The 27431-nt window shown below is 37.9% G+C and overlaps 1 protein-coding gene across 1 annotated transcript in view; it reads right to left on the bottom strand.

The window, feature by feature from the left end:
• Positions 1 to 27049, bottom strand: part of LOC150081159 (mitochondrial glutathione transporter SLC25A40-like) — a 117446-nt gene extending 90397 nt beyond the window's left edge. Inside the window, exons 1-2 of the mRNA XM_090381149.1 lie at positions 26791 to 27049; positions 6420 to 6595 (exon numbers count right to left, since the gene is read on the bottom strand). Of these exons, the coding sequence (XP_090237275.1) occupies positions 6420 to 6595; positions 26791 to 26899 (285 nt within the window). The 5' untranslated portion in view covers positions 26900 to 27049. The remainder of the gene's footprint in view (positions 1 to 6419; positions 6596 to 26790) is intronic.
• Between the last annotated feature and the right edge of the window lie 382 nt (positions 27050 to 27431).

Genomic DNA, 27431 nt, shown 5'->3' with positions numbered 1-27431 from the left:
GCATCCTCCGTATTTGGTGGGGACGGGCTCAAACCCCGGTCTAATCAAGAAGCATGTGCTACGCACTGTTGCTCCTTCCCACCTGGCTACGGAGGTGCCTCTTCAACAGAGTTTGAACTTAACACATACAGTTATGCGTGCAGTGAGGCGTGTGAAGGCACGTTATTCAGTCATTAAACTAGCGTTCATTGTTGCTGCAGGGACATGCGCAGTTCTTCTTCAGCACTTGTGGAGATATAAAATGGTTCTCTCCAAGATGAGGTGCAGTCTCATGCCCTTGCAGCGGTTCATGGCTCTCGAATTGCTCAATATATTGAGTGACTCCAACCACAGGCGGTGGCGGAAGTGCTTGGAGTGCTCTATTATTTCGTAGTCTCGTTTGAGATTGAGGTCGTGGCGAGTAGCCCAGAAGTGTCACAACAATAAACTTGTACACCAACCATTTAAATTGAATTAAGAAAATTAATTTTAATTTTAATACTGTAAAATAAAATATGGTACAAACAATCTATTTACAATAAATATAAAACTTAAAATGGATTAAAATATATAAAACATTTAAAATATACGATAAGATAAAAGCGCTAAAATTAGACTGTAGCTTTCGGAAGCATCCGCTTCCTTTCTCAACAGTAAGTTAAAACTTACACAACACATCCTTAAATAGCAGGCTCACGCACTTCCACACGTGGTTCGACCGGCGCATGGGCAGTACTCCCTTCATGCATATCAGAACCGGAAGTGGCTCAGGAGTGTGGAAGGCAAAACCATTCATCCGTACTGAGGACCACAGCCTCAAAGAGGGGATGCATACGCATACTCCTGTCTCTGTTAATAGTATTATTGTCTGATGAAGAGGTTTGCAAGCTTTCGAGCCATTTGCGGTTCCAGAACCCATGTGCCTGGTCAACGATGACCACATCCTCTGGGGAAATCTGGTGCTGCTTCTCCCAAAAATGTTCAGCCACAGCAGACTTTTCATAATCTGCTGCTTTTATGGCATTCATGCGCTACCCCAGATGATCTTTAAATTGCTGCCTAGTTTCACCCACATAACACTCCTCACAATCCGGGCACTTTATCACACATACGACCCCACTACTGAAATCATTCGTTATAGGGTCCTTAACCTGGACACCACTGCGTGCAACCTACGCCCTGGCAGCTGCACACAGCGTGTCTGGCATTCACGAAGCACTCTTGTTATACGCTCAGTAAGGCCCGGATAGTAGAGAATGTATGCGGTGGCAACTGGCACAAATGATTAACTCTGCCTGAGCATCACCCCTCCTTATATATTTATCCATGACCCTCTGGGGGTAGCCGCATTTCTTAAGGTCTGCTGTGACTCGTCTAATTTCCTTTTCTATATCCTCAGAGGGACTGCAGTGGGACTCTATCCTATCTAATAATGACTTAGCGACGCTGCTCTTATGTTGCATAGCTTGCGCCAAACTATAGTGGGTGTATTGGCCCCAGCACATAGGTTTTTTAAACACTTGTTTTAAGCCAAGGCCTGCTCTAGAGACCAATACATCTAGAAATGGGAGGGTACCAGCTGCTTCCACCTCTGAGGTAAACTGGATAAATTGGGAGAAGCTGTGAAGCAAATGAAGTACTTCCTCCTCTCTCCCCTTCTGAATAATAGTGAACGTGTCATCTACATATCTTTTCCATTTGCGCAAGGGGAACTCTAACCCATCGAAAATCCTGTTTTCCAGTTCCTCCATGGCCAAATTTGCTACTATGGCACTAATGGGAGAACCCATGGCTGTGCCATGAACCTGCTTATACCACAGTGGTGCTAGAAAGGCAAAGTTCCACACCGGAGCAAATATCTTTCACACTTAAAGGAGACCTACTACTTAAAGTATCATCTCTTTCTAAAGCCATTCTTATACACTGTACCCCATGAGAAATGGGAATGCATTTAAATAATGATACTACATTAAAGGATATCATAATTTCACTTCCTTCTATAGTTTGATCCTTTACAAAATCCTTGCTATCCTTGACAGTGAAAATAGAGTGTCCTACTATAGGGGCAACCAACTTAGCTAAAAATCTGGACAAAGCATAAGTGGGACTTCCAATAAAAGATACAATAGGTCTGAGTGGGACCCCTACTTTATGTATTTTCGGAAGACCATAGAATCTGGGAAGCTGACATCCCGTTGCATACAAAGACCAAAATACCTCTTTAGTGATCTTCCCCGCTTTTAGCCAATGCTGCTGTTGTTGTTGTTATTTGGTTTTTAGGAGCATTAGCAACTAAGGCCATATTTCTCCGGGAATATGTGCTGGTCATTCCCTGACCTTTCTGCATCCTCTGTATTTGGTGGTGATGGGCTCAGACCCCCGGTCTAATCAAGAAGCGTGTGCTATGCACTGCTGCTCCTTCCCACCTGGCTACGGGGGTGCCATTTAGCCAATGCTGTGCAACTTTATTAACATGTCAATCTAAGTTAACCAGTGCATTTCTTCAGGTAACCCTATACGTAGAACTGTCCTGTAAGAATTCCAAAGCTTTTTTTATGATAATCCTCCTTATCTAAAACTACAGTCGATCTACCTTTATCAGCTGGTAAGACCACGATTTTATCATCACGTCTGAGTTCGTTCAATGCTCTTCTTTGACTAAGGTTAAGGTTAGAAGGCACCGTCTTAGCTTGACTCAGAATAGCAGCAGATTTAACACGAATTTCATTAGCCAAAGTCGCCGGCAATTTACCAATTGCCTTTTCAATACCTATGGCTATTTCAGCAATAGGTGGTTTGGGAGGTATAAGTGCAAACTTGGTCCCCAAATTCAACACTCCCTCCTGTTCCTTGGTTAGCTGCTTACTACTCAGATTATGAATAAAATGAGTACTATTATCACTGCGTTGAACCACCTCTTCTTCTAATAAACAATTAAACTTGCTGATCTGTCTCTGTCTATAGGTGTCAGCTATTCTAGTAACTTTATCCAACACCAACCTCCTTATTAGTGCCAAATGCAACTAAGATACACTACTATTAATATTGCCTAAATGCAAACCTATTTGTCTCCTGGTATGTCTCAAATCATCATGTAATTTATGTATCCAAACCTTCGACACTCTCTTCTGATACCATACAATAGTCCTCGATAACCGCTCATCCTTAAACGGAGCCTCGACCCTAAATCCACGTGGTATAAGTTCATGTGTCTTACAGCGGAATACAAATCTCATGTGCTGCTTCTGTCTAGCCTCTCTTTAGAGTAATAAGAACGCCTTGTGGAACATGACAGAAATCCACCTTGCTGAGACCAGCCCGTAAGCGCAGACAACTTCTGGGCTATATCTTGAAACAGGCCTCTGAGGTTGGGAAAACTCATGTCACAATAATAAACTCGTACACCAACCGTTTAAATTGAATTATAGCGGTATGCAAATCTCTCTAGAGATTTGTGTACTGCTGTAAGATACATGGACTTATACCACATGGATTTAGGGTCAAGGCTCTGTTTAAGGATGATTGGTTATCGAAGACTATTGTATGGTATCAGAAGAGAGCGTTGAAGGTTTGGATACATAAATTACATGACGATTTGAGACATACCAGGAGACAAATAGGTTTGCATTTAAGGCAATATTAATAGTAGTGTATCTTCGTTGCATTTGGCACTAATAAGGAGGTTGGTGTTGGATAAAGTTACTAGAATAGCCGACACCTACAGACAGAGGCAGATCAGCAAGTTTTCCCAACCTCAGAGGCCTGTTTCAAGATATAACCCAGAAGTGCTCTGCGATTACGGGCTGGTCGGTCTCAGCAAGGCGGATTGCTGTCGTGTTCTGCAAGGCGGTCTTATTACTCTAAAGAGAGGCTAGACAGAAGTTGCACCTGAGATTTGCGTACTGCTGTAAGACACATAGACTTATACCATGTGGATTTAGAGTCAACGCTCCGCTTAAGGATGATCGGTTATCGAGGACTATTGTATGGTATCAGAAGAAAACATTGAAGGTTTGGATACATAAATTACATGACGATTTGAGACATACCAGGAGACAAATAGGTTTGCATTTAGGTAACATTAATAATAGTGTATCTTCGTTGCATTTGGCACTAATAATGAGGTTGGTGTTGGATAAAGTTACTAGAATAGTTTCTAGAATAACCTTGCTGATCTGCCTCTGTCACCTACAGACAGAGGCAGATCAGCAAGTTAATAGGTTATTAGAGGAAGAGGTGGTTCAACGCAGTGATAACAGTACTCATTTTATTCATAATCTGAGTAGTAAGCAGGTAACCAAGGAACAGGAGGGAGTGTTGAATTTGGGGACCAGGTTTGCACTTACCTGTACTCACCTGTACCTATTACAACATATCTGCACCATGTTGTAATAGGAACAGGTGGGTTCAGGAATATCTGTTCTTTTAATTCTTCCATGGCGATGTTGGCTACTATGGAACTAACAGGGGTGCCCATAGCAGTGCCATGTGCTTGTTGGTATACGGAATCCTCGAATGTGAAGATGCTGCTTGGCAAGCACAGGTTGAGGTCGGTACAGATGTCGTCAGTAGACAGTGATGTTCTGTTTGGAAGGTTTGAGTCATTATCAAGGAGCCTCTTGGTGCAGTGTACGGCCTGCTGAAAATTGTGGCAATTAAAAAGAAACGTTATTAAAAAGAAACACTATTTACGTTAACACAGATTAACGTAAATAGTGACACTACATCAAATGATGCCATGACAGCGTTTTCAGAAATTGAGAGGTCTTTAATAAGGCGAATAAATTTGCTGCTTTTATTGACAGTGTGCATGGTATTTCCTACAAGAGGTGAGAGGAAATATGTTGGTGACATATCTCCTCATGGTGCAGATATGTTGATGACATCTTCACCGTCATCCCACATGGCTCTGAAACAACACTACTAGAATATCTCAATTCCCTGTCTGGGTTCATCCAGTTCACTCTAGAGTTAGAAGTTAACGGATCACTCCTGTTCCTGGATGTCCTAGTAAAACGTGTAGGCCCACACCTGGAAACCTCAGTATACCGTAAGCCTATGAGGTGCGGGCAATTCACAAACTAGAGATCTGGCCATGCCCCCAGTCGTCTCAACAGCACTGCCCGCACTCTATTCTGCAGAGTTTGGATCCATTCCAGCACAGATGCAGCGAGATTTCTCGTGTGAGGACAAACTTAACCAATTGTGGCTACCCAACACATTTACTAGACAAGTGCCTATTGCAAACACAAGAGCTCACAGTCTACCCGAGACCACCAACCCAGGACAATATACCTACTGCCTACATTCCTTACTATTTAGGCATGTCAGACCAGATCTCTAAAATCCTCAGGGAATACTGCATAAAATGTGTACAGTTGCCCTGTAGAAGCCTACGTTCTCTAGTCTCCACTGTAAAGACCTCTGTCGCCCCTCTCTTACACAGCAGTGTAATATACTGCATAACCTGTAGTGACGGCTACTACGTAGGAGAGACTTCGAGACGTCTTCAAGACCACCTTGCGGAACACGACAGAGAAATCTGCCTTGCTGAGACCGACCAGTCCGTAATCGCAGATCACTTCTGGGCCACGACCTCAATCCCAAACGAGACTATGAAATAATAGACCACTCCAGGCACTTCCGCCACTGCCTATGGTTGGAGTCACTCAATATATTGAGCAATTCAAGAGCCATGAATCGCTGCAAAGGCATGAGACTGCACCCCATCTTGGAGACAACCGTTTTATACCTCAACAAGTGCAGGAGAAGAACTGCTCATGTCCCTGCAGCAACAATGAACGCCAGTTTAATGACAATAACATGCCTTCACATGCCTCAGTGCATGCATAACTGTATCAGTTAAGTTCAAACTCTGTTGAAGAAGAGACATGATTGTCTCAAAAGCTCCAAAGTATTCATAATTAAAGATATTTACTGGATTTACACTTATCTTATTTCATTGTACCATGGATCCCAGTACAACAGGCCCATTTATACTTATGTTGACACCTTAACACTTATAAATTTTTAATGAAACAGAATATTAGTGCATATAATAGGTTTTGTATTTTTTTTTTCTTGGTTAGCAATTACCTTTCATAATATGAATGATCACTCATTCAGTAGAGAATGAAATTTTAATCAGAAATCTATTCACAACCGTTATAAAAAGATGGTGTGAAAATCAACCTGTATACACATATCACGAATATGAAATTTCATATTTAGAGTTAAAATTATTACTAATGAACAGGTAAAAAAAAAAAAAAAATATATATATATATATATATATTTAAATAAAAATTCAAGGAAGTGAAATCTACCTCACACCCAATCATGTTATAAAAATGAATACACTCAAGATGGAAGTACCAAACAGGAAATACCAGTAGTTTCAGGTAAATAAAATGCTACAAATTTATTTGCTAGAATTTTACCATTGTTCCTTTAAATTGTTGTGATTCACACCAGTAGGGCATCTGAACTGCTGGACCATGACTTCCACCACAGCACATTTCCAATTCACCGCACCACTTGATGCATTTATTGCTGCTAGTTAGGAGTTCTTTCTTTTGAGCTTGGAGACGAACCTTCACCACATCTAATGGTGTGACTGAAAAAAAAAAAAAAAAATACAAGAAATATAATTCTAATTTCATTCTCAAAATGCACATCTGAAGGAATGTTGATAAATTAAGTAATTTTGATATTTCTAAATAATAAAACATTAAAATTTACTTTTTAATAATTAAAAGATACCAGCCAAGCATCTTCTGAATATTTTTTAAGAAGTTGAACGCGCCAGGAAAAAAAGAAAAAGAAATTCATATTATAGATTTATCAAAAATAAGTGTTACACAGTATTAGTATGACCAAATGAACTTTTTTTGCATCAGCCAAAATAATAATAATAAAACAAAACTGAATATTCCTGCAATTTCTCACTGCTGCTGCCATTCTGGAAAGCAACTCAGTCCAGTGTTTGACAATCTGCAGCCCAATGCAATCCTACTGCACCAAACACACTCCACTCAAACCTTCCTGTTTTTTTTTAATGAAACTCCGAAACACGAAAGGTATTTGACAATAGGGTATTAGAATGATTAATATTTAATGTCAAAACAGCTTTATGTCCTGAAGAAATTTCTCTACTTGTTTTCAAAACCTGTTCTGTTTTGTGGTGCCTCTTCTGATTTTTTTCTCACTGGCATTTTAACTTCTGCATGGAAATTTGCTCATATCAAACCAGTTTCTAAAAAAAAAAAAAAAAAAAGGGTGATAAATTCTTCTTCAAATTATCACTCCAGTGCACTTTCCAAATTAATGGAGAACTTCACAAACTGCCAACTCAAACTTTCATCTGAACAATGATCACCAATATGGATTCTGTCAGCATTGATCCAATGATGTTATTTGTTTAATGTTATATACCTTCAGATAAATTTGATGAAAACATTTATTAGTGAAACTAAGTTTAAGGACTCTTTGTGTGCTGTGTTATAACAACTAAATATATTAAAGTAGCACCGCTTAATTTTCAGCACTCACCTCTTGGAGAATCCACTTGGATTCTCCAAGATTATAAAAGACACAGTTAAAAAGAATGAGACTTACTTGTACTAAATCATTACTGAAGCCGTGGTTCAATTTAAATTTTAAAAAATTAAAACATGAAATTAATTAAACCCATTAAAATATGCGCATAAGAAAGAGAATGTACATTCCATTTCATGGTTGTCAATTAAAATTGTAAAGGTGGTAATAACCTTGAATAGATTAATTATTAATGAAAAGCCAATAGTTGTGCAAAAGCATCGATATTCGTCTTCATTAGCTTTGTGAGAAGAGGAATGCGAACGTTATTAATAAGAAGAGCTATTACCAAGATGCAATTCAGAGCATGTGGGAACTTTATTTGTGCCAAGTCCCAAATAGGGGAGAGGTTGAATGGGAGTTTTGTGTTTAATACAAAGGGTACTAGGAAAGTTTTGCAATACAGCTTTGTTTATTTAATTTTTTCAAAGTAATTTCCTCTACATTCAATACACCTCTCCATCCTCCGAAACCAATCTTTAAACCAGTTCTGCCAAGTTTCACTAGGGACTAAAGCACACTCGTTGTCCCAAGCCCGTAGAAGGTCCTCATCACTGGAAAACCGCCTCCCTTTTAGCTTCATTTTCACATGCGGGAACAGTGCAAAGTCGCAGGGAGCAAGGTCTGGACTGTAGGGAGGGTGCTCGAGAAGTTTCAGTCCTGTCGTGGTCAAATATTCGGTGCAGGCTTTGGCGCGGTGAGCTGGAGCATTATCGTGATGGAGGTACCAGGTGTCCATTCTTGACTTTGGCCGCAGGTTCTTCATAGATCCAATGACTTTAGGCAGGCATTGTTCAGTATACCACTTAGCTGTGACTGTCTTCTGCATGTCCAAAACGACACGTTCCACAATTCCATTCGATTTGAAAAATACAGCTATCATTTTCTTCTTTACAGATCGGGATTTTCTGACAATTACGGGTGTGTCGTCATCATCAAAGACCCAAACTTTGTTTTGGGCCTTGGTTGGCAGATCGTAATAGTACAGCCAAGTCTCGTCACCTGTCACGATGTTGTTCACATACCGAGATTGTCCCTTATCAAACTTTTTCAACATCTCCCGGCACCAAGTCACGCGTCGTGTCATCTGCTCTTCAGTCAGTTGATGCGGCACCCAGAGAGAACAAAGTTTCTTCACGTGCAAATGATCTTGCAGAATCGAACGAATTGCTGGTGCATTTAGGCCCAAAGTATCCTCTATCTGTTGGTAGGTCACTCGCCTGTTTTCGTCAAGCATTTTCCTCACAGCAGTAACATTTTCCTCCGTAACTGACGTTCGTGGCCTTCCCGGCCTCTCAGAATCCTCCAGAGTGAAATTTCCCCTTTGGAATTCTCTATACCACCTAAATATCGTTGTACGATGTGGACAATCATCATCTAGTGCAAGAGTCATTTCTTCTAAGCACTGGTCTATGGTTAAACCACGCACAAAATTATACCGCAAAACTGTCCTTATCTCATTTCGTGACCACGATGCCATCGCAAGCACTTTACACTCTCACTACTAATGAATAACTGAGCCCATCGACTTGGCGCGGCGGCTACTATGCACGTATGAACAAGTCTCAACATGTAGCAACAAGCAGCTTCCTGTGATTCATTGTTGCGTCATATTGCAAAACTTTCCTAGTACCCTTTGTATGTTCAATGATGTGTGTCAACAAAACCATCCAATAACTAAAGCTTTATTTTGAAGAATTTTATAATTAGATTCCAATTTAATTATAGTAATACCTGAATCAATCAGTGGATTATGGTTATGGGAATGAACATGCTGTGTTAACTCTGTACTAGATAGGTTAGACTTAAAACTATTAAAATGATAGTACGTGCACATATTAGAGATTTTGGAAGTACCAAATTTAGTCATGGTGCTCCCACGACTAAATTTGGTACTTCTAATTCTAATTGAATAAATCTAATTCAATTTGGCATTGAATTAGATTTATAATATTATTATAATCCTGTGTAGTGTATTTGTGTGTTGTTCTATATGTAGCGAATTTGGAACCTAGTTTATTATATGACGAAAAAACTATGGTTATATTTGTGTTTGCAAAGACTTGCCGAAGGCATTTCGCGAATTGCCTGTGGTAAGGGAGAACGACTTGGGTTCCTGGTTTTCCATCATGATGACTGTTGCATTTCCGTGGGCTATTAATTCTGATATTAACCTTGAAAATGGTATCATTTATCAACTGTAGTGGATACATCCTATCTAAGAATTTTTCATGAGATATTTAAGTTTGACACCAAAATCATCCTGTATATAACTATATTTAACCTCATTATGGATCTGGTTAAAAAGTATAGATTCTTTAATGTATAGAGGATTATGCAAATGAAAATGTAGGAATTTACCCATGTATGTTTTTTTCCTGTAAATCCTGTGTCCACTTTATAAATGGAAAGGTTTAAGATATTGATTGAATTATCTAATTCCATTTTGAGGATAAACTTTAGTCTCCCGTGTATCGTGTTGAATGTGTTAAGCAATACATCAATAGTTTCCTTGTTACCAATTAGAAGAATGTCATCCACATATCTAATGTAAAGTCTAAGATTAGAAGGAAACGGTTGAAGCACTTTTTGTTTGATGGAAGCCAAATAAATTTCTGACAATGGGGCTGATATACCTAGAGCCATAGGGAGACTGTATACCTGTTCGTAAATTTTGTCCTGAAAATGAAATTGTTTTGCTTTAATTAAGAATGACGTGAGTTCCAAAATACTACTAATATTTAAGTTAGTCCGTTTAATCAAAATGTCATCTGCAGTTAGCAATTCCCTTAAGGCTTGCAAAGCTCCTTCAATGTGTACGTTTGTGTATAAAGGATGCAAGAATATCACTGTCTGAAATGGTAATGGAATTGATATGTTCATGCGCTTGTTCAGTTTTATATAGTCGAAATTTTGAAAGCCTCATAAGAGGTGAAATGATGTTGACCAGAAATGCAGATAAATTCACATATGCAAAACTTAAATTTGTTTAAGCACCCTTCAATGAATTGGCATACGCAACGATGTTTTCCCCCACATTTCCAGTATTGTTAAACTGCATAAATTGAATTATCCTTTACGGCCCATTGTATCGTTCAACCGTTCCACGTATGCTGTTGCGAAGTTAATTCCACAACATGAGATATGCCAAATGGTGAAGATAATATTTTGAAGACTAAATGCTCAAGGCATAATACATTATGGGGTGAAATTAACTATATAATATCAGTGTAAATACACCATAGTTTACCATAAGTTTAACTACAGTGTAACTGCACTGTTTAGATTTTATCTCATATTGTGGCTACCTTCACAAAGAGATACCAGGTATTGCACTACTGCAAATAAATAACATTTCTCTAGTAGAAAAAACTACTGTTATTTATTCTCAGTAGGCACCACCACCACCAAGATGTGTTTCAGAGCTTGTTAGCTCACTCATCAGTGGGTAGGCAGGTACCCTGGTAATGCAGACCTGCATCAAGGTTGTGAAGTTAATTCCAAAATATGAGAGATGCCAAATGGTGAAGATAATGATATTTTGATTGTGGCTACCTTCACAATGAGATATTAGGTACTGCACTACTTCAAATAAATAACGCTGTCCATCTGGGTGGTGGTGCCCAATGAGAATAAATAACAGTAGTCTCCTCTACTAGATAAGTATAATTTATTTGAAGTAGTGCAATACCTGGTATCTTGTTGAAGTAGCCACAATACGAAATAAAATCTAAATGATGCCATTACACTACGTATGTAGTTAAACTTATTATTATCATTAGCCATATGGTGCAAGGAAGCCTGAGGCTTACCAGCCAAAAAAAAAAAAAAAAAAAAATTTTCTGAATTACCGAGAGAGAGAGAGAGAGAACAGAATCACCAAGAAAAAGAAGAATGATGATATCCAGCTCAGGATCCTGGGTGTGCCAAGCCCATACTCATCAGATGTGAGCCCCTGGGTGTTACACCGATATTATATAGAATTTGATAGTACAGTTGATTCCGGTTAATTGGGACACTTTGGACCAATTAAGCGAAATTTTAATGAGCTGAAAAGCACATTCTAACGGAGGCAAAAAAGTATCATTAAAATAAAGGGAATGTGGTATTTAAAGAACCACGCTGTATTTAAGCGTAGCTTAAATACAGCGTGGTTCTTTAAATACTGTAACTTAAATACAGCGTGCTTTAAAGAAGCACGCTGTATTTAAGTTATATTGGTGTAAACATTTATTTAAAAATAACTAAAGCTAAAAGCAAACAAAATGTACGTATGTATATATGTAAAATGAAGATACAGTACAGAATAATATCCGTGTCAAGCAATGGTTACACATTACTTAAGGGTTTTTACTTTGAAAAAATTTATGAAGTGTACCCTAACGTGTTCTCTTTATAGACTGCAATTGAACAAAGTCGGCGCAGGTATCTAATGCTGATAAAGGACTGCCTTCATTGCCTTCCTGCATGAAATAACATCTCAATTCAGCGATACATTTCCTGGCATCCTGGTTAGTCACTTGCTTAGGTATATCATCATCATCATTTTCTTGGTCTTTTGGTGTCTCTGAGTGTTTTGCCGCAATTTGTTTAATAATCATTTCCTCATAATCTTCATTTTCATCGTGGCATTGAAGGTTATCGTCAATCGTTAAAAATTCTTCACAATTTTGGACCTGTTGCAGTTCCAAAGCCATTTCATTTTCTGTACAGCTTATAGCATCTGAATCACAATTAGTCGTGAAACCACATTTAGCAAAACAATTCCGAATTGTTTTGCTGCTTATTCCTCGCCAGCTATCGGCGATAAATTGTACAACTTTTAACACTGAAACTTTTGCACTAATCTCTATTGATTTTGAAGATGATATCAGCAGAATTTCCTCAATTGCTTCAAGGATGTGATTAACCAGCTTTCCGCGATAATAGGTCTTCAAATTTTTTATAATTCCCACATCCATAGGCTGCATCAAGGATGTGGTGTTAGGGGGTAAAAATTCTGGTTCAATATTTTTTAAACCAGCTACATTAGAATGTGTGGTGCAGTTGTACAATATCAACAGAATTTTTCTGGACTTCTGTGTCCCAGTTCATTAGCCATTGCGTAAAAATATACGTGGTCATCCACGGATGCCTTCTTATTGGCATAATACGAAACTGGCAAACTGCCTATTGTAAGCCCCTTGAAACAACGAGGTTTGGCACTTTAACCAATAACCAAAAGTTTGAGTTTATCATTTCCTGACATGTTTCAGCAGCACTGTTACACGATCCAGTGCTTTCTTTGAACCGGACAGTGTTATGTGTTGATAACTGAGGGAACCATCCGGCGTAGCACAATAATACAGACCTGTTTCATCGGCGTTGTGAATGTCATCCCCATTAAATTTTTTAAGCAACTCTGGCAGTTTTTCAGATTTCCATTGCTCAGCATCCTTCTCGCCATGTGCTTTTTTGTAACTAATGTCACGTCTACACTTCCATCGAGACAACCAACCATCCGTCGCTTTGAAATTTACATGACCTAGCTTTTTTGGCCAACTCTTCTGACTTGGTTTTTAGCATAGGGCCGCTACACGCACTCCTCGTTTAGATACAGTGGAAAACCATTGATTCAAAGCAACTTTGACGTCTTGATCTTTGCCTTCCCTCTTTCGCTTATGAGATGTTTTCTTTAAATCCACACGCAATGTCCACTCCTCTCTAAGTTTTTCTTGTTGCTGTAGCAGTCGTGAAATTGTAGATTTTGGCACCTTTATTATCTCCGCTAGCTGATGATGACTGATGTTAGGAGGTTGACTTTATCTTGTCAAGAATAGCGATTTTTTTCTGAAAGCGACAAATCTTTACGTGACATCTTGACAGGGGTCTTAAATGTACTGAAAAAAGGGGGGGGGGGGGAACCAAAATCAGTGCACTGTTTGGTACAGTTTTTAATCTATTCTAACCCACAAGATGTATACATATATACCTAGTGTGATCGTAAACAACTGCAAGCAAAATTTTTTCAGAATCCGATTACCACGACACAGAACAAATGTAAAACAACCACTGTACAGCACGACTTCGCAATAACTGATTCGGCTGCTGCCCGCATGATCTCTTTGTTACGAACCATCTAAATTAGTTTATTGTTCAATAAACTATATTTAGATGTTTGTGCGTGCCATCTAAATATAGTTTATTGTTCAATCCAGACCTTCATTTCCCCAATTAAGTGGCGAGTTGGCCCAAATAAGCGGAACAAATTCAGGCTAAATATTTGTTTTGTTTCTGTTCTTCACAATTTGCCCAAAATAAGTGGCTGCCGTGATGCCCCAATTAACCAGAATGCACTGTATAAACCGGTGCCCCCCAATTAATCGGAATGCACTGTATAAACCAGAGCTAAGATACTCAATATGCTCTACGTTAATTTCAATATTTGTAGAAGAATAAGAGAAATTTAAGTCAATATGGTATGTAGAACACTTTTGCATGATACTCTCCAGAAATTAAAACGAATATGACATTAACGCAAAATGAGCCGATTGGTTGGTTGGTTGTTTGCTCTTTAATGGCACATCAGCAACTAGGGCTATAATGCAACATAAAATGAGCAAGTGTTGGGGAGCTCGACACCACAGTGTTGCCTTTCTTTGTCTTGGTCCTTCGTTCTAAATTCCTCTTGCTTAGTTTGCAATATTTTCTTTTCTTTTTATCCTTTTTTGTTTTTCAGTCTCTGTCAGGTCGGCTATGAAATACATGTCAACTTCTTACTTACCACCACATTCAGTCTGGCTTCTGCACTCGCTTTTTCAACTTGGTTTCATTACTTTAACCCTGTGCTATGTATATTTCATATCAGAAACAGAGGCCTTACTTCTTGCTATATTTCATTTGTTTTTGGCAGGCTGGTCTTGAAGTTAAAATCATCGGATCAACAGCATTAAGTACTATTGTTAATATATTACTTTTATTTTTCAGGTACCTATGATTTTTTCCATTGTTACTACTTCCAGTTTTGTCAGCTTTTCTCCATTTCTTCCACAATCTACTTATCTACATTCCATTATGGTTGTAGGGTATTTCTACTAGTGCCCCTAGTCCATAAACCATCCTAATATATCACTAAACATCATTCTTTATTTTGCTGTAAACATTCACTATAACCTCTTATTATTAATACTTTATATGGAAATTGTATTAGTTTTATATAAATTTATGTCAAAGCACAACACAAAAATCACTTAACTAAAGGATGCAAAAACAAAACACACGGCCAACACATTTACAGTCATATATGAAGTTTTCTGAGCAATGCAGACAGTCTGCAAGAGTAGCTTATGTGGTCTTGTCAATGATATATAGGAATTTTTCTAGCAGGGATAAGGAGGTGATTATCCCCTTGTATAAGGCAATGGTCAGGCTACACCTTGAGTACTGTATACAGGTTCAGAGGCTTCATTTTAGTAAGGATGTAGAGCTCCTGAAACGAGCTCAGAGAAGGGCAACGAGATTGGTGAATGGAAAAGGGTTGCTCTTACAAAGAAAGACTAAAGTTCTACAAATTGGAATGTCTGGAGACTGGGCACCTGCAAGGTGATTTGATTGAGGTGTTAAGGCATTGAATGGTTTCAGCAAGCTCCAGGAAATCCTTCAGTTTAGCATCATGCGTAACATTCAGCTCGCAAGTCACCGTCAGCTCCAATCTATCATTAATCGTATTCTGATGGAACAGTTGACTTGTCACCGAACCTGTAATTCTGACGGAGAATACGTGGCGCTTGCTGAATTAAACATGATCTTTCAGTAATTTTTTATATTTTTAAAAGAATAAGTGAAATTTACTTCAATATGACACGTAGAACACTTCTGTATTATACTCTCCAGAAATTAAAACAAATATAACATTACAGTAAAAATTAAATTGAAAACAATTAAACATAATTAAAAATCAATTAAGTAAAAAATTAATTCAAAGAATTTAAAGAAAATATTCCAAAACAAAAATGATAGGAAGGAAAATCATTTTGCAATATTTTCGTTAAATTTTTTAAATTAATTTTTTACTTAAATTTTTAATTTGTAAAAGAATTAAAAAAACAATTTTCAATTTTTCAATTGTTTTCAATTTAATTTTTACTGTAATGTTATATTCGTTTTAATTTCTGGAAAGTATCATACAGAAGTGTTCTACGTATCATATTAACATAAACTTCTCTTATTCTTTTACAAATATTGAAACCAACGTAGAAAGTATTGAGCATCAAAGTTCTGGTTTATACTATCAAAGTAATTTTTTATATACCTTTAATCTGTTTTCAGAAAGAACTTAAATTAATTTTCTATATTTTCAGAAAAAATAATGAAATCTAAGAACTTTCAGTAATTGTTGTATAATTTAAACGTGTTTAACGTATCATGGCCAGATCACAAGTTACCATCAGCTCCAACTTGACTGAGCACACGTGACGCTCACTGTATCTGCTGGTCTATATACTGCCAATGTACTACGTACTCACAGTAATTTTTTTTAATCTTATCTGTATTCCGGGAAAATAGCTATTTCAACGTGTTTTCAGAAAGAATAAAAAACAATTTCCTGACTATGTAAGAATTTCATTACAAAAATAATAAAATAAACGTAATTATAAAAACAATAATGGAAATAGGTAATTATTATTAATTTTAATTAATTATAACACTGATATTTTGTATTACCTAAAAATAATATAAATATACTTTGTGATTATTTGTATATTCACAAAGGAGGATCAAAGGCTGACACAAGTAATTATAGACCTGTGAGTGTAACTTCTGTTCCAGGAAAATTAATGGAGGCACTAGTTAAAGAAGCACTGCAGGATCACCTAGACAAGACTTCAGTTATAGCTCGGACACAGCATGGAAAGTCTTGCCTGACCAATTTGATTGGATACTATGATGCAGTCACAAAAGAACTCGATGCAGGGAATAACTTTGATATTATATAATTGGATCTTAGAAAGGCTTTTGCTACTGTTGCACATGGAAGACTGCTGCCCAAATTGGAGCAGTGTGGCATTGGAGGCAAATTGCTGCTACGGATAAAGGGGTGGTTGAGGGGGAGAAGACAGCGAGTGGTAATCAATGGACACTGCTCATTATGGACTAATGTTATTAGTGGAGTCCCTCAGGGTTCAGTGTTGGGTCCATTGTTTTCTGTATTTATAAATAATATTGATGATGGTATACCAAGCTTAATGTCCAAGTTTGCAGACAATACAAAGGTTGGCAGGGTTGTTAAGGACACTACTGATGATATGCTGCTGCAACAGGATCTGGAAAGGTTCAGCAGATGGGCTGAGAGGTGGCAAATGAAGTTTAACATTGACAAATGTAAAGTACTACATATGGGAAACAGCAACCCCAGAGCAACGTATCAACTCTGTGGTACTACACTGACAGTGATAGAGAATGAAAAGGACCCGGGGGTAATTGTGCAGGCAGATATGAAGTTCTCTGAACAGTGCAGATGGGCTGCAAGAGTAGCTCATGGTGTCTTGCCAATGATATACAGGAATTTTTCTAGCAGGGATAAGGAGGTGATTATTGGCTTGTATAAGGCAATGGTCAGGCCACACTTTGTGTACTGTATACAGGTCTGGAGGCCTCATTTCAAGAAGGATGTAGAGCTGCTGGAACAAGTACAGAGAAGGGCAACAAGATTAGTGAATGGAATAAAGGGTTGCTCTTACGAAGAAAGGCTTAAGTTTTGCAAATTATAGTGTCTAGAGACTAGGCACCGGCGAGGTGATCTGATAGAGGTGTATAAAGCCTTGAATGGTTTGAGCATGCTCAATGCTGATGGGATTCTTCCTCTTGCTCAGAATAATCACCTGAGAGGACATAAATTCAAATTGAGGAAAGACAGATGTATGATAGATGTGCTGAAATTTGCCTTAAGCCAGCGGGTAGTTGGTTGGTGGAACAGACTTCCATCCCTTGTTGTGGAAGTTGATAGCCTAAATAAATTTAAGGCTCAGCTGGACAGGTATTTCGAACGAAGGGAGGGGTGAAGTGGAAGTGTTTTTTTTTAGCTGATGCTGCATAAGCTTGCTTTCTTGCATCATATGCCTCTACTAATGCTAATATGTTTGCAATAATTTGTATATGTCGCACATTGCAGTGTTAATAATTAACGTCAGGACAAGTGCCTTACGATTGAAAGGCAAGTGTTTTATACATTAATTGGTATGTGCAATAAAGACAAATTTTTACAAATACAGTGAAACTTCTCCTAACGGACACCTCTCGTTAACGGACATCTCTCTACAACGGACATTTTCAAATTCCCCAACTCACCTCCATTGGTTTTAACGTGTTTGCAGCTTCTGTCTAGCGGACATTCTCTGTAACGGACGCGGACAGGCAATCTGCACTGTTTCGTTTAGATTAGCACTTAATTTGATCTCCACATAACGGACTGCGGGAGAGTTCACGGCCCTTTTTCTAGGAACTTTTCTTCCACATATTGCCTCAATCTATTTTCTATTTCCGATTCTCTGAATTTTATCAAGGTTTACGTCGCGGTTCTAAACCCTTTTCAAGAATTTTTAAGGCACGTGTAAAACTTCTGATGAATTCGGTGTGTGTGCAGGGGGCGGGGTGAATTTGGTCGGCCTTTCGTCTTTTGAGTTTCTGTTTTCAGTTTTGTTCAGTGTCGTGTGAAGTGCACAATGTCTTCTCGTAAACATTTAACTTTAAAAGATAAAGTCGAACTCATTAATGCGTATGATCGGCAAAAAAATAGTGTTCACAATCTCGCTGCAAAATTCAAAATCGGGAAGACGCAGGTAAGCGACATCCTAAAGAAAAAAAATGAACTGCTCAAACAATTTTGGCAACACGGAAATGATCACGTTCAAAAATCATTCCCGAATACTTTTGGACTTCAAATTGACAATGTTATGGTTTTGTCGCGCAGGTGCTAAAAAAATTCCCATTAATGGGCCTATTATTAGGGAAAAGGCTTTGGAGGTTGCGAAATCTATGGGAGTAAATGAGTTCAAAGCTTCTGCGGGATAGGTAGACAAGTTCAAAACTCGGCATAAAATTTCTTGGAAAACCGTAAGTGGTGAAGGTGGATCTGTTGATACTGGGATTGTAACAGAGTGGACTGTCAAATTGGAAGAGTTAAGTCGTGATTTTGAAGCTAAGGATATTTACAACTGTGACGAAACAGGGTTGTTTTTTAAAGCTCTTCCTGAAAAAACAATGAGTCTAAAAAACGAAAAGTGCCAGGGCGGAAAAATTTCGAAGGAACGCTTGACTGTACTATTGTGTACAAATATGCTGGGAGACTTTGAACAACCTCTTATTATAGGAAAACCACAAAATCCTCGTTGTTTCAAGGGCATAAAGTTGAATCTTTTGAATGTTGACTGGAAGTCTAATAAAAAATCGTGGATGACACGAGATATCATGAGCGAATGGATAAGTCACTTTAACCCAAACATGATTCGTCAAAACAGAAAAATTATTCTTTTCCTGGATAATGCTGCATCTCACCCGCACATTGAATTGTCCAACATTCAAATCGTTTTTTTGCCACCAAACACATCTGCAGAGTGTCAGCCCTTGGATCAAGGGATAATAAAAAATTTTAAACTTCACTACAGAAAACGTGTTTTAAGACATCTCATTGAAAACATGAACGATGTAACATGTGCAAGTGACCTTGCAAAGAAAATCAGCATCCTAGATGCGATTCAATGGATTTCCTCTTCAGTAAACGCAATTAGAAAACAAACTGTCGTGAACTGTTTTGTAAAGTCTGGCTTCTCAAACGCAAAAATTGAAGTTGTGAACAGCAATGTGGAGCACCAAGAAGAACAAGAACTTCAACATCTATTGATAATGTACGATACTTCAGCTACAAGTGACGCTGGCTACAAAGATACAGACTCAAACCTCACTACAGAAGATGGTGCTCTAGATATCAACGACATTATCATCGATATTTTTCAAGAAGTTCCTCATGAGGATGAAGAAATGGACGGAGGTCATTCTGTCGAAGAACATATTAACGACGAACCACCGATGAAAATAGAAGAAGCGCTCATACAAATCAATCGTTTAAAAATGTTTTACGCCGCTGAAGAAGATACTGAAGGACTTTCGATGGTTTCTTCACTCCAAACAAATGTTGAAAACAAAATTATCAGCCGGAAGAAGGTGCAGAAGAAAATAAGTGATTACTGTATGTATTTTTCTTAAGATTAAGTCATAATATGCATAGCACAATTGTATGTATATTATTTACAAAAATATTGTGCAAAATCTGTATATATTTTAATTTAATTTTACATTAAACGTTTAACGATTTTTCTTTCTTTCTTTTTTTTTTCTCCCTCAGACTTCTTGTTAGCGGACACCTCTCTCTAACGGACAGATTTTCATTCCCCGTGGCTGTCCGTTAAAGGGAAGTTTCACTGTATATACAAATAATTACAAAATATATTCACATTATTTTTATGATAATACAAAATGTCAGTGTTATAATTAATTAAAATTAATAATAATTATCTATTTCTATTACTGTCTTTATAATTCTTATATAGGAAAATATAATTCTTTCCTATATAATATTCTTATATAGAAAAACACTTCCCTGTATAATTCTTATACAGGAAAATGTTTTTTATTCTTTCTGAAAAAGTGTTGAAATAGCTATTTACCCAGAATACAGATACGAGAAAAAATATACATATACTGCGAGTACACTGCCAGTATATAGACTGGCAGAATACAGTGAGAGTCATGCATGCTCTGTGACAATTCCCAGCATATAAACCCGCAGATACAGTGAGCGCCACGCATGCTCAGTAAAGTTGGAACTCATAGTAACTTGTGATCTGGCCGTGATGCATTAAACATGTTAAAAGCATACAATTACTGAAAGTTCTTAGATTTCATTATTATTTCTGAAAATGTATAAAATTATTTTAAATTCTTTCTGAAAATAGATTAAAAGTATATAAATTATTACTGAATGATCTTATTTTTTGTTATTTTTAATTCAGTGAGCAACGTGCATGCTCCATCAGAATACGATACACAACAGGTTGAAGCTGACCGTGACGCATAATGCTAAACTGGAGGATTACCACTCAATGCTGATGAGATTCTTCCTCTTGACCAGAGTGGTTGCCTCAGGGAACAAATTCAAATTGAGGAAAGAGTTGTAAAAAAGATGTGCAGAAATTTGCCTTTAGCCAGTGGGTGGCTGATTGCTGGAACAAACTTCCATCTGTTGTTGTAGAAGTTGACAACTTAAATAAATTCGAGGCAGAACTAGACAAACATTTAGAGTTAACGGATAGGAGAAATGGGAAGGTTTTTCTTCTTTTTTTTTTTGGCTTATGATATATATAAGCTTGCTTTCTTGCATCACATGCCTCTACTAATACCAATAAAAGCCTGCTGTGTAAATTGGAGCAATGGCATTAAGGGCTAGTTAATGCTAGGGATACTTAAGCATAAGAAGACAGAAAATGGTTATCAATGGGAACTGCTCTTTGTAGACTAATGTTATTGGTGGTGTTCCTCGGGGAAATGTTCAATGTTGGGTCCATAGTTGTTTTCAAGATTTATCAATGATATTCATGACAGAATAGCAGGCTCAATTTCAAAGTTTGCAGATGATACAAAAGTGGGCAGAGTGGTTAATGACAGTAACAATGGTATGCTACTTCAACAAGATTTTGAAAAATTAGGTCAATGAGCTGAGAAATGGAAGTTGAAGTTTAACATTGGCGAATGTAAGTACAGTCAGTCCTCGTATAACACTTGTTTACACTACACGAATTCGATCATACACTATTTATAAATAGGGGAACGATATCGTATATAAGACAAACTGAATTCGCTTATGCATGATTTGCCTTTGTGTTTACAAGAAATGGCAGTCGAACTTGGAATCACCCCAACTGACACAACACGATAGGAATGAAGAGATTCTGAAAATGTATTTATGTTTTTATATCAGTGAAAGGGAAACACATTTCACCATAATAACGTAAAAACCCACACAATTCCAGCTATCGGTATTATCGCAAATGCAATTAGATCGAGTTGACCACCAGTTTATAACAGATTCCACTAGCAGAAATGCAACTGGAAATTGTTCTTATTGTTTTATGGTAGTAACCCCCAGAAATGTGCTTTAGAAAATGTGAGCTAGTGGGGTGTTAATAGTATATCTTTGCCTTTACGGTGTTGTTTATTCAGTTGCTACACACGCGTAGCTTTGTTAATGTGTATCAAGCGTGCCTCCTCATTTTATAATTGTGCTTTATTCCCTAAAAATAAGTAAAATACTTAAAAAGTGTGAAAAGCAAGCATCCTGGTGAAGACACTATGGATTCAGAGAGAAAAAGAAAAGCAGTCGATAGACAGAGGTGGAATGGGTCAAAAATTATTAGCCGGAAAATTTGTAGCAACCTCATACTAGTGTTTATGGCCAAAATCATACTGGCCTCCAGCCCACCGGGGTTTCCCCAGTAAGCCTTATGGCCAGTCCGCCTCTGTCAATAGAGAAAAAATATGAAATTGTGAAACACTAAGCGAAATGAAAGACCATGTGATATTGTACATGCTACAGGCCTAAATGAGGCAATGCCGAGAATTAGGAAGAATGCAGAGAAAATAAAAACAACTTTAATAGCAGGAACAACTCAAAGTGTAATAAAATCTGTTAGATCAAGACACAGAATTGGATGAGATGGAATGGCTATCATCCGTTTGAATAGAAAATCAAACAAAGAACAAGTTTGCTTAAGATAGAAGCAAAAGCATTAGCAATATTTTATTACGTAATAAAATACATAAGTATTATATTACAATTATTTATTGTGTTTGGTAATGTTTTGGTTACAAATGTGTGTTAAATCTTGGGTGGTCGGCACCTAACCCTATTGCACGAGGGTTTCTAGGAACACAACTATCGTACTATACAAGGACTGACTATACTGCAGATAGGTAGCAGTAATCTCAGAGTAACTATCAACCGTGTGGAACTACACTTAGGGTAGTAGAAAATGAAAAAGACCTGGGGTTAATTGTACAGTCAGATATGAAATTCTCAGAGCAGTGCAGATGTGCTGCCAGAGTAGCTCATGGAGTTTTGTTAATGATATACAGAAACTTTGCTAGTAGGGATAAGGAGGCGATTATCCCTTTGTTAAGCCATGGTTAGGCCGCATCTAGAGTATTATATATAGGTCTGGAAGTCTCACTTTAGTAAGGATGTAGATCTGCTGGAAGTGCAGAGAAGGGCAACCAGATTAGTTAAGGAAACAAAAGTGCTCTTACCTAGAAAGGCTTCAGCTGTGCAAATTGTAGCATCCCGAGGCTAGGCACCTGTGGGGGTGAGTGAGGTGTTTAAGGTCTTGAACATATTGAGTAAGCTGAATGTGAATGGCATTCTTCCTCTTGCCGAGACATGTGAAGGGGTATAAATTTAAGTTGAGGAAGAATGATTGCAGGATAGATGCACAGAAATTTGCCTTCAGCCAGTGAGTGGTCGATTGGAGGAACAGGCTTCCATCTCTTGTGGAAATGGATGGCTTGAATAAATTCAAGGAAGAGCTAGACAAACAAATTCTTGGGGGGATATGGATGGTTGAAGTGTGTAGTGTTTTCTTTTTGTTTGGCTGATAGTATACAAGCTTGCTTTCTTGCATCATTTTTTTTTTTTTTTTTTTTTTGGTAGTTGTTGGCGCATAGGCTTCTGTGGCCATAATGCACCTCCCAAGGTTTTTGCAGTACTTTGATCCAAGCCCGAGGCGGGAATCGAACCCGCGACCTTTGGGTTGCCAGGCAGGCACTTTACCCACCTGGCTAGCCCGGTCGGCTTTGCATCATTTGCCACTACTACTACAGCTTTAAATGGATTGAGCATATTTAATGACGATGGTAGTCTTACTCCTTCTCTGGCAACACACACAAACACACATAAGGGGCCAAATTTAAATTGGAAAAAAAAAAAAAAATGGATGGCTGCAGGATAGTGTGTGCAAATTTGCTTTCAGCCAGAGAGGAATTGACTGTTGGAATAAACTACCATCTGGTGTTGTAAGGGTAAGTAGTTTAAATAAATTTAAGGAAGAATTAGATATATTATAGATAGGATTGTCAGGTGAGGTGGATAATGTTTTTTTTTTTTTTAGCTAATGCTATGTTTGCTGCTTTCACCATTTGCCACTACTAATAATAATAAAATAACTCTTCCTCTCTTTATGTAGATGACAGTTTGCAATCTTTCAGATTTTGTTTCACCTGTAATCACATCAGTGAACTAGACACTATTATTTGATATGAAGAACATGAATGCTCTTTCATGTCATTCATGCATTTTCAATTTTGATAGCTTATGTTTTTTCTTTTCTTTCCAAACCACAAAAACTACACAGCTGTTTAAATTTTTATGGTTGTTATTATTCTTAATTCAAGTCACAAATGAAGTTAGGCAAGCAAAAGAAGATTACAAGAAATCCTTGGCAGAGGATGCAAAGAAAAACAACAAAGACTCCTTTCTTGTCTTATGTAAACTCTAGAACAAAGGGAATGAATCAGATTGGTCCACTTGATGTTGGTGGTTCGACTGTTGATGATCCTGCTCAGACAGCTGACAAACTGAATGAGTATTTTCCATCTACATTCACACATTAGGAATTCTGTAAGGAAGGGGAGGACAGAAGTTTACTAAACTCTAACAGGGTGCAAAATGATTTTGTAATAACAGAGAGCAAAGTGGAGGAGAAATTGTTGAAGTTACACATATGGGACAGATGGAATTTATCCAGTTATATTGAAGGAGGCAGTGGGGGGGGAAGTAAGCAAACTCAGCCATAATTATGATAGCATCCTTAGATTCAGGTGAGGTCCCCATGGACTGGAAATGTACAAATATATCCCCAATTCATGAAGGGGGGTTCAAAGGAGGTAGAGTTCCTAGAACGAGTACAGAGAAGGGCAACAAGATTGGTGAGAGGAACAAAGGAGTGCTCTTACCAAGAGGATTAAGTTTTGCAAGTTGCAGCATCTGGAGACTAGGCACCTGTGAGGTGATCTGATTGAGTTGTATAAGGCCTTGAAAGGCTCAATGCTGATGAGATACTTCCACTTGCTCAGATTAAGGGCCTGATGGGGCATAGATTCAAATTGAGGAAAGATAGTTGTACAACAGATGTGCCGAAGTTTGCCTTTAGCCAGCAGGTAGAGACTACCATCTGTTGTTGTGGAAGTTGATAGCTTAAATAAATTTAAAGCTGAACTAGACAAATATTTGGAGTGACGGGATGGGTGAAATGAGAAGTTTTTTGGTTTTTTTTGTTGTTCACAAAAGAGATAATAAACCAAGCTAATTAGGATATATTTAGTCTTGTTTAACAGCGGTGTAATAGCATGGGAGACAGGCTTTATTACCAAACTAGCATTAGCATTAGTAGAGGCATACGATGCAAGAAAGCAAGCTTATTCAGCATCAGCCAAAAAAAAAAAAAAAAAAAAAAAACCCACTCCCATTTCACCCCTCCGTTCGTTCGAAATACCTGTCCAGTTGAGCTTTAAATTTGTTTAGGCTATCAACTTCAACAACAAGTGATGGAAGTCGGTTCCACCAACCAACCACCCGCTGGCCAAAGGCAAATTTCCGCACATCTATCCGACATCCGTCCTTCCTCAATTTGAATTTATGCCCTCTGAGGTGATTATTCTGAGAAAGATGAAGAATCCCATTGGCATTGAGCATGCTCAAACCATTTAAGGCCTTATACACCTCTATCAGATCACCTCGCCGGTGCCTAGTCTCCAGACTCTGTAATTTGCAAAACTTAAGCCTTTCTTCGTAAGAGCAACCCTTTGTTCCATTTACTAATCTTGTTGCCCTTCTCTGTACCCGTTCCAGCAGCTCTACATCCTTCTTGAAATGAGGCCTCCAGACCTGTATACAGTACTCAAGATGTGGCCTAACCATTGCCTTATACAAGGGAATAATCACCTCCTTATCCCTGCTAGAAAAATTCCTGTATATCATTGACAAGACACCATGAGCTACTCTTGCAGCTCGTCTGCACTGCTCAGAGAACTTCATATCTCCCTGCACAATTACCCCCAGGTCCTTTTCATTCTCCACCACTGTCAGTGCAGTACCGCAGAGTTGATACGTTGCTCTGGGGTTACTGTTTCCCATATGTAGTACTTTACATTTGTCAATGTTAAACTTCATTTGCCACCTCTCAGCCCATCTGTTCAACCTTTCCAGATCCTGTTGCAGCAGCATAGCGTCAGTAGTGTCCTTAACGACCCTGCCAACCTTTGTATCATCTGCAAACTTGGACATTAAACTTGATATCCCATCATCAATATCATTCATAAACACCGAAAACAACAACGGACCCAACACTGAACCTTGAGGAACTCCACTAATAACATTAGTCCACGTTGAGCAGTGTCCATTGATTACCACTCTCTGTCTTCTGCCACTCAACCATCCCCTTATCCATAGTAGCAATTTGCCTCCAATGCCACACTGCTCCAATTTGTGCAGCAGTCTTCCATGTGCAACAGTATCAAAAGCCTTTCTAAGATCCAAATATATAATATCAAAGTTATTCCCTGCATCCAGTTCTTTTGTGACTACATCATAGTATCCAATCAAATTGGTCAGGCAAGACCTGCCCTTAACAAAACCATGCTGCGTCTGAGCTATAACTGAATTCTTGTCTAGATGATCCTGCAGTGCTTCTTTAACCAGTGCCTCCATTAATTTACCTGGAACAGAAGTTAAACTAACAGGTCTATAATTACTTGTGTCAGCCTTTGATCCTCCTTTGTGAATTGGGGTTACATTTGCACATCTCCAGTCTATGGGTACCTCCCCTGAGTCCAAAGAAGCTCTCATAATTATGGCTAGGGGTTTGCATACTTCCTTTGCTGCCTCCTTTAATATAACTGGATAGATCCCATCCACCCCAGGTGCCTTTTTTATGTTTATCCTCAACAATCTCTCCTCCACTTTCCTCTCAGTTATTACAAAATCATCCAGCTCACTGCCAATGTTTACTTTACCTACATCATTCTCCTTCCTGAATAACTATTTAATAAATGCAACTCAATAACAAAATAACAGACATTGATATTTATAGTGCAAAGCTGAGAAAAACTATATTACTATAAAACATATCTTACCAAACAACGAAGTAACAAAAGCACCTGTGCAAGAAGAAATCATCTGTTGGACTGGTGTGATGCATTGCGGTTGCCAATTGCTATGCTGCTTGGAACTAATTTCGGACATCACGGTGGACACTAATCAACGATACCCAATTAAAAATAATATCAAACTATACATTTCGATATACATAAAAACGTTAAACACATACCAACCAAAATTTTAATAAAAGAAACATTTAACATCGCCTCGACTAGCATGCTGCATTATTCCAATTCCAGCAGCGCACTCTATCACTTAGTAATACTGCAATTTTTTCATAGAATAAACAATAAATAATAATATATTAATTAACCCCTAGACTGATTTTCTTACATTATCTGGCACTGCTATTAACTGAAGCAAGTATAACTAAAGAAAATAATAATAATAATAATAATAATAATACAATTTAGTCATCAAAAATATTTGTTCGCAAAATATAAACTTGTTCAGAAAATTAAATTCCTTGGCATGTTATAAATCATCACATAAAATAGTTTTCCATATAAATATTACAGCTCTGATTCATACTATCAAATATAAATTTTCCATACAAGATTATTACACATAATGTATTCCACATTTTAAACAAAGAGAACTATTTATATTATGGCAA

The sequence above is a fragment of the Mastigoproctus giganteus genome, chromosome 9, assembly GCF_048544385.1.
Source record: "Mastigoproctus giganteus isolate SK-2022 chromosome 9, ASM4854438v1, whole genome shotgun sequence".
NCBI classification, from domain to species: domain Eukaryota; kingdom Metazoa; phylum Arthropoda; class Arachnida; order Uropygi; family Thelyphonidae; genus Mastigoproctus; species Mastigoproctus giganteus.
This window is presented reverse-complemented; position numbering and strand designations above follow the sequence as displayed.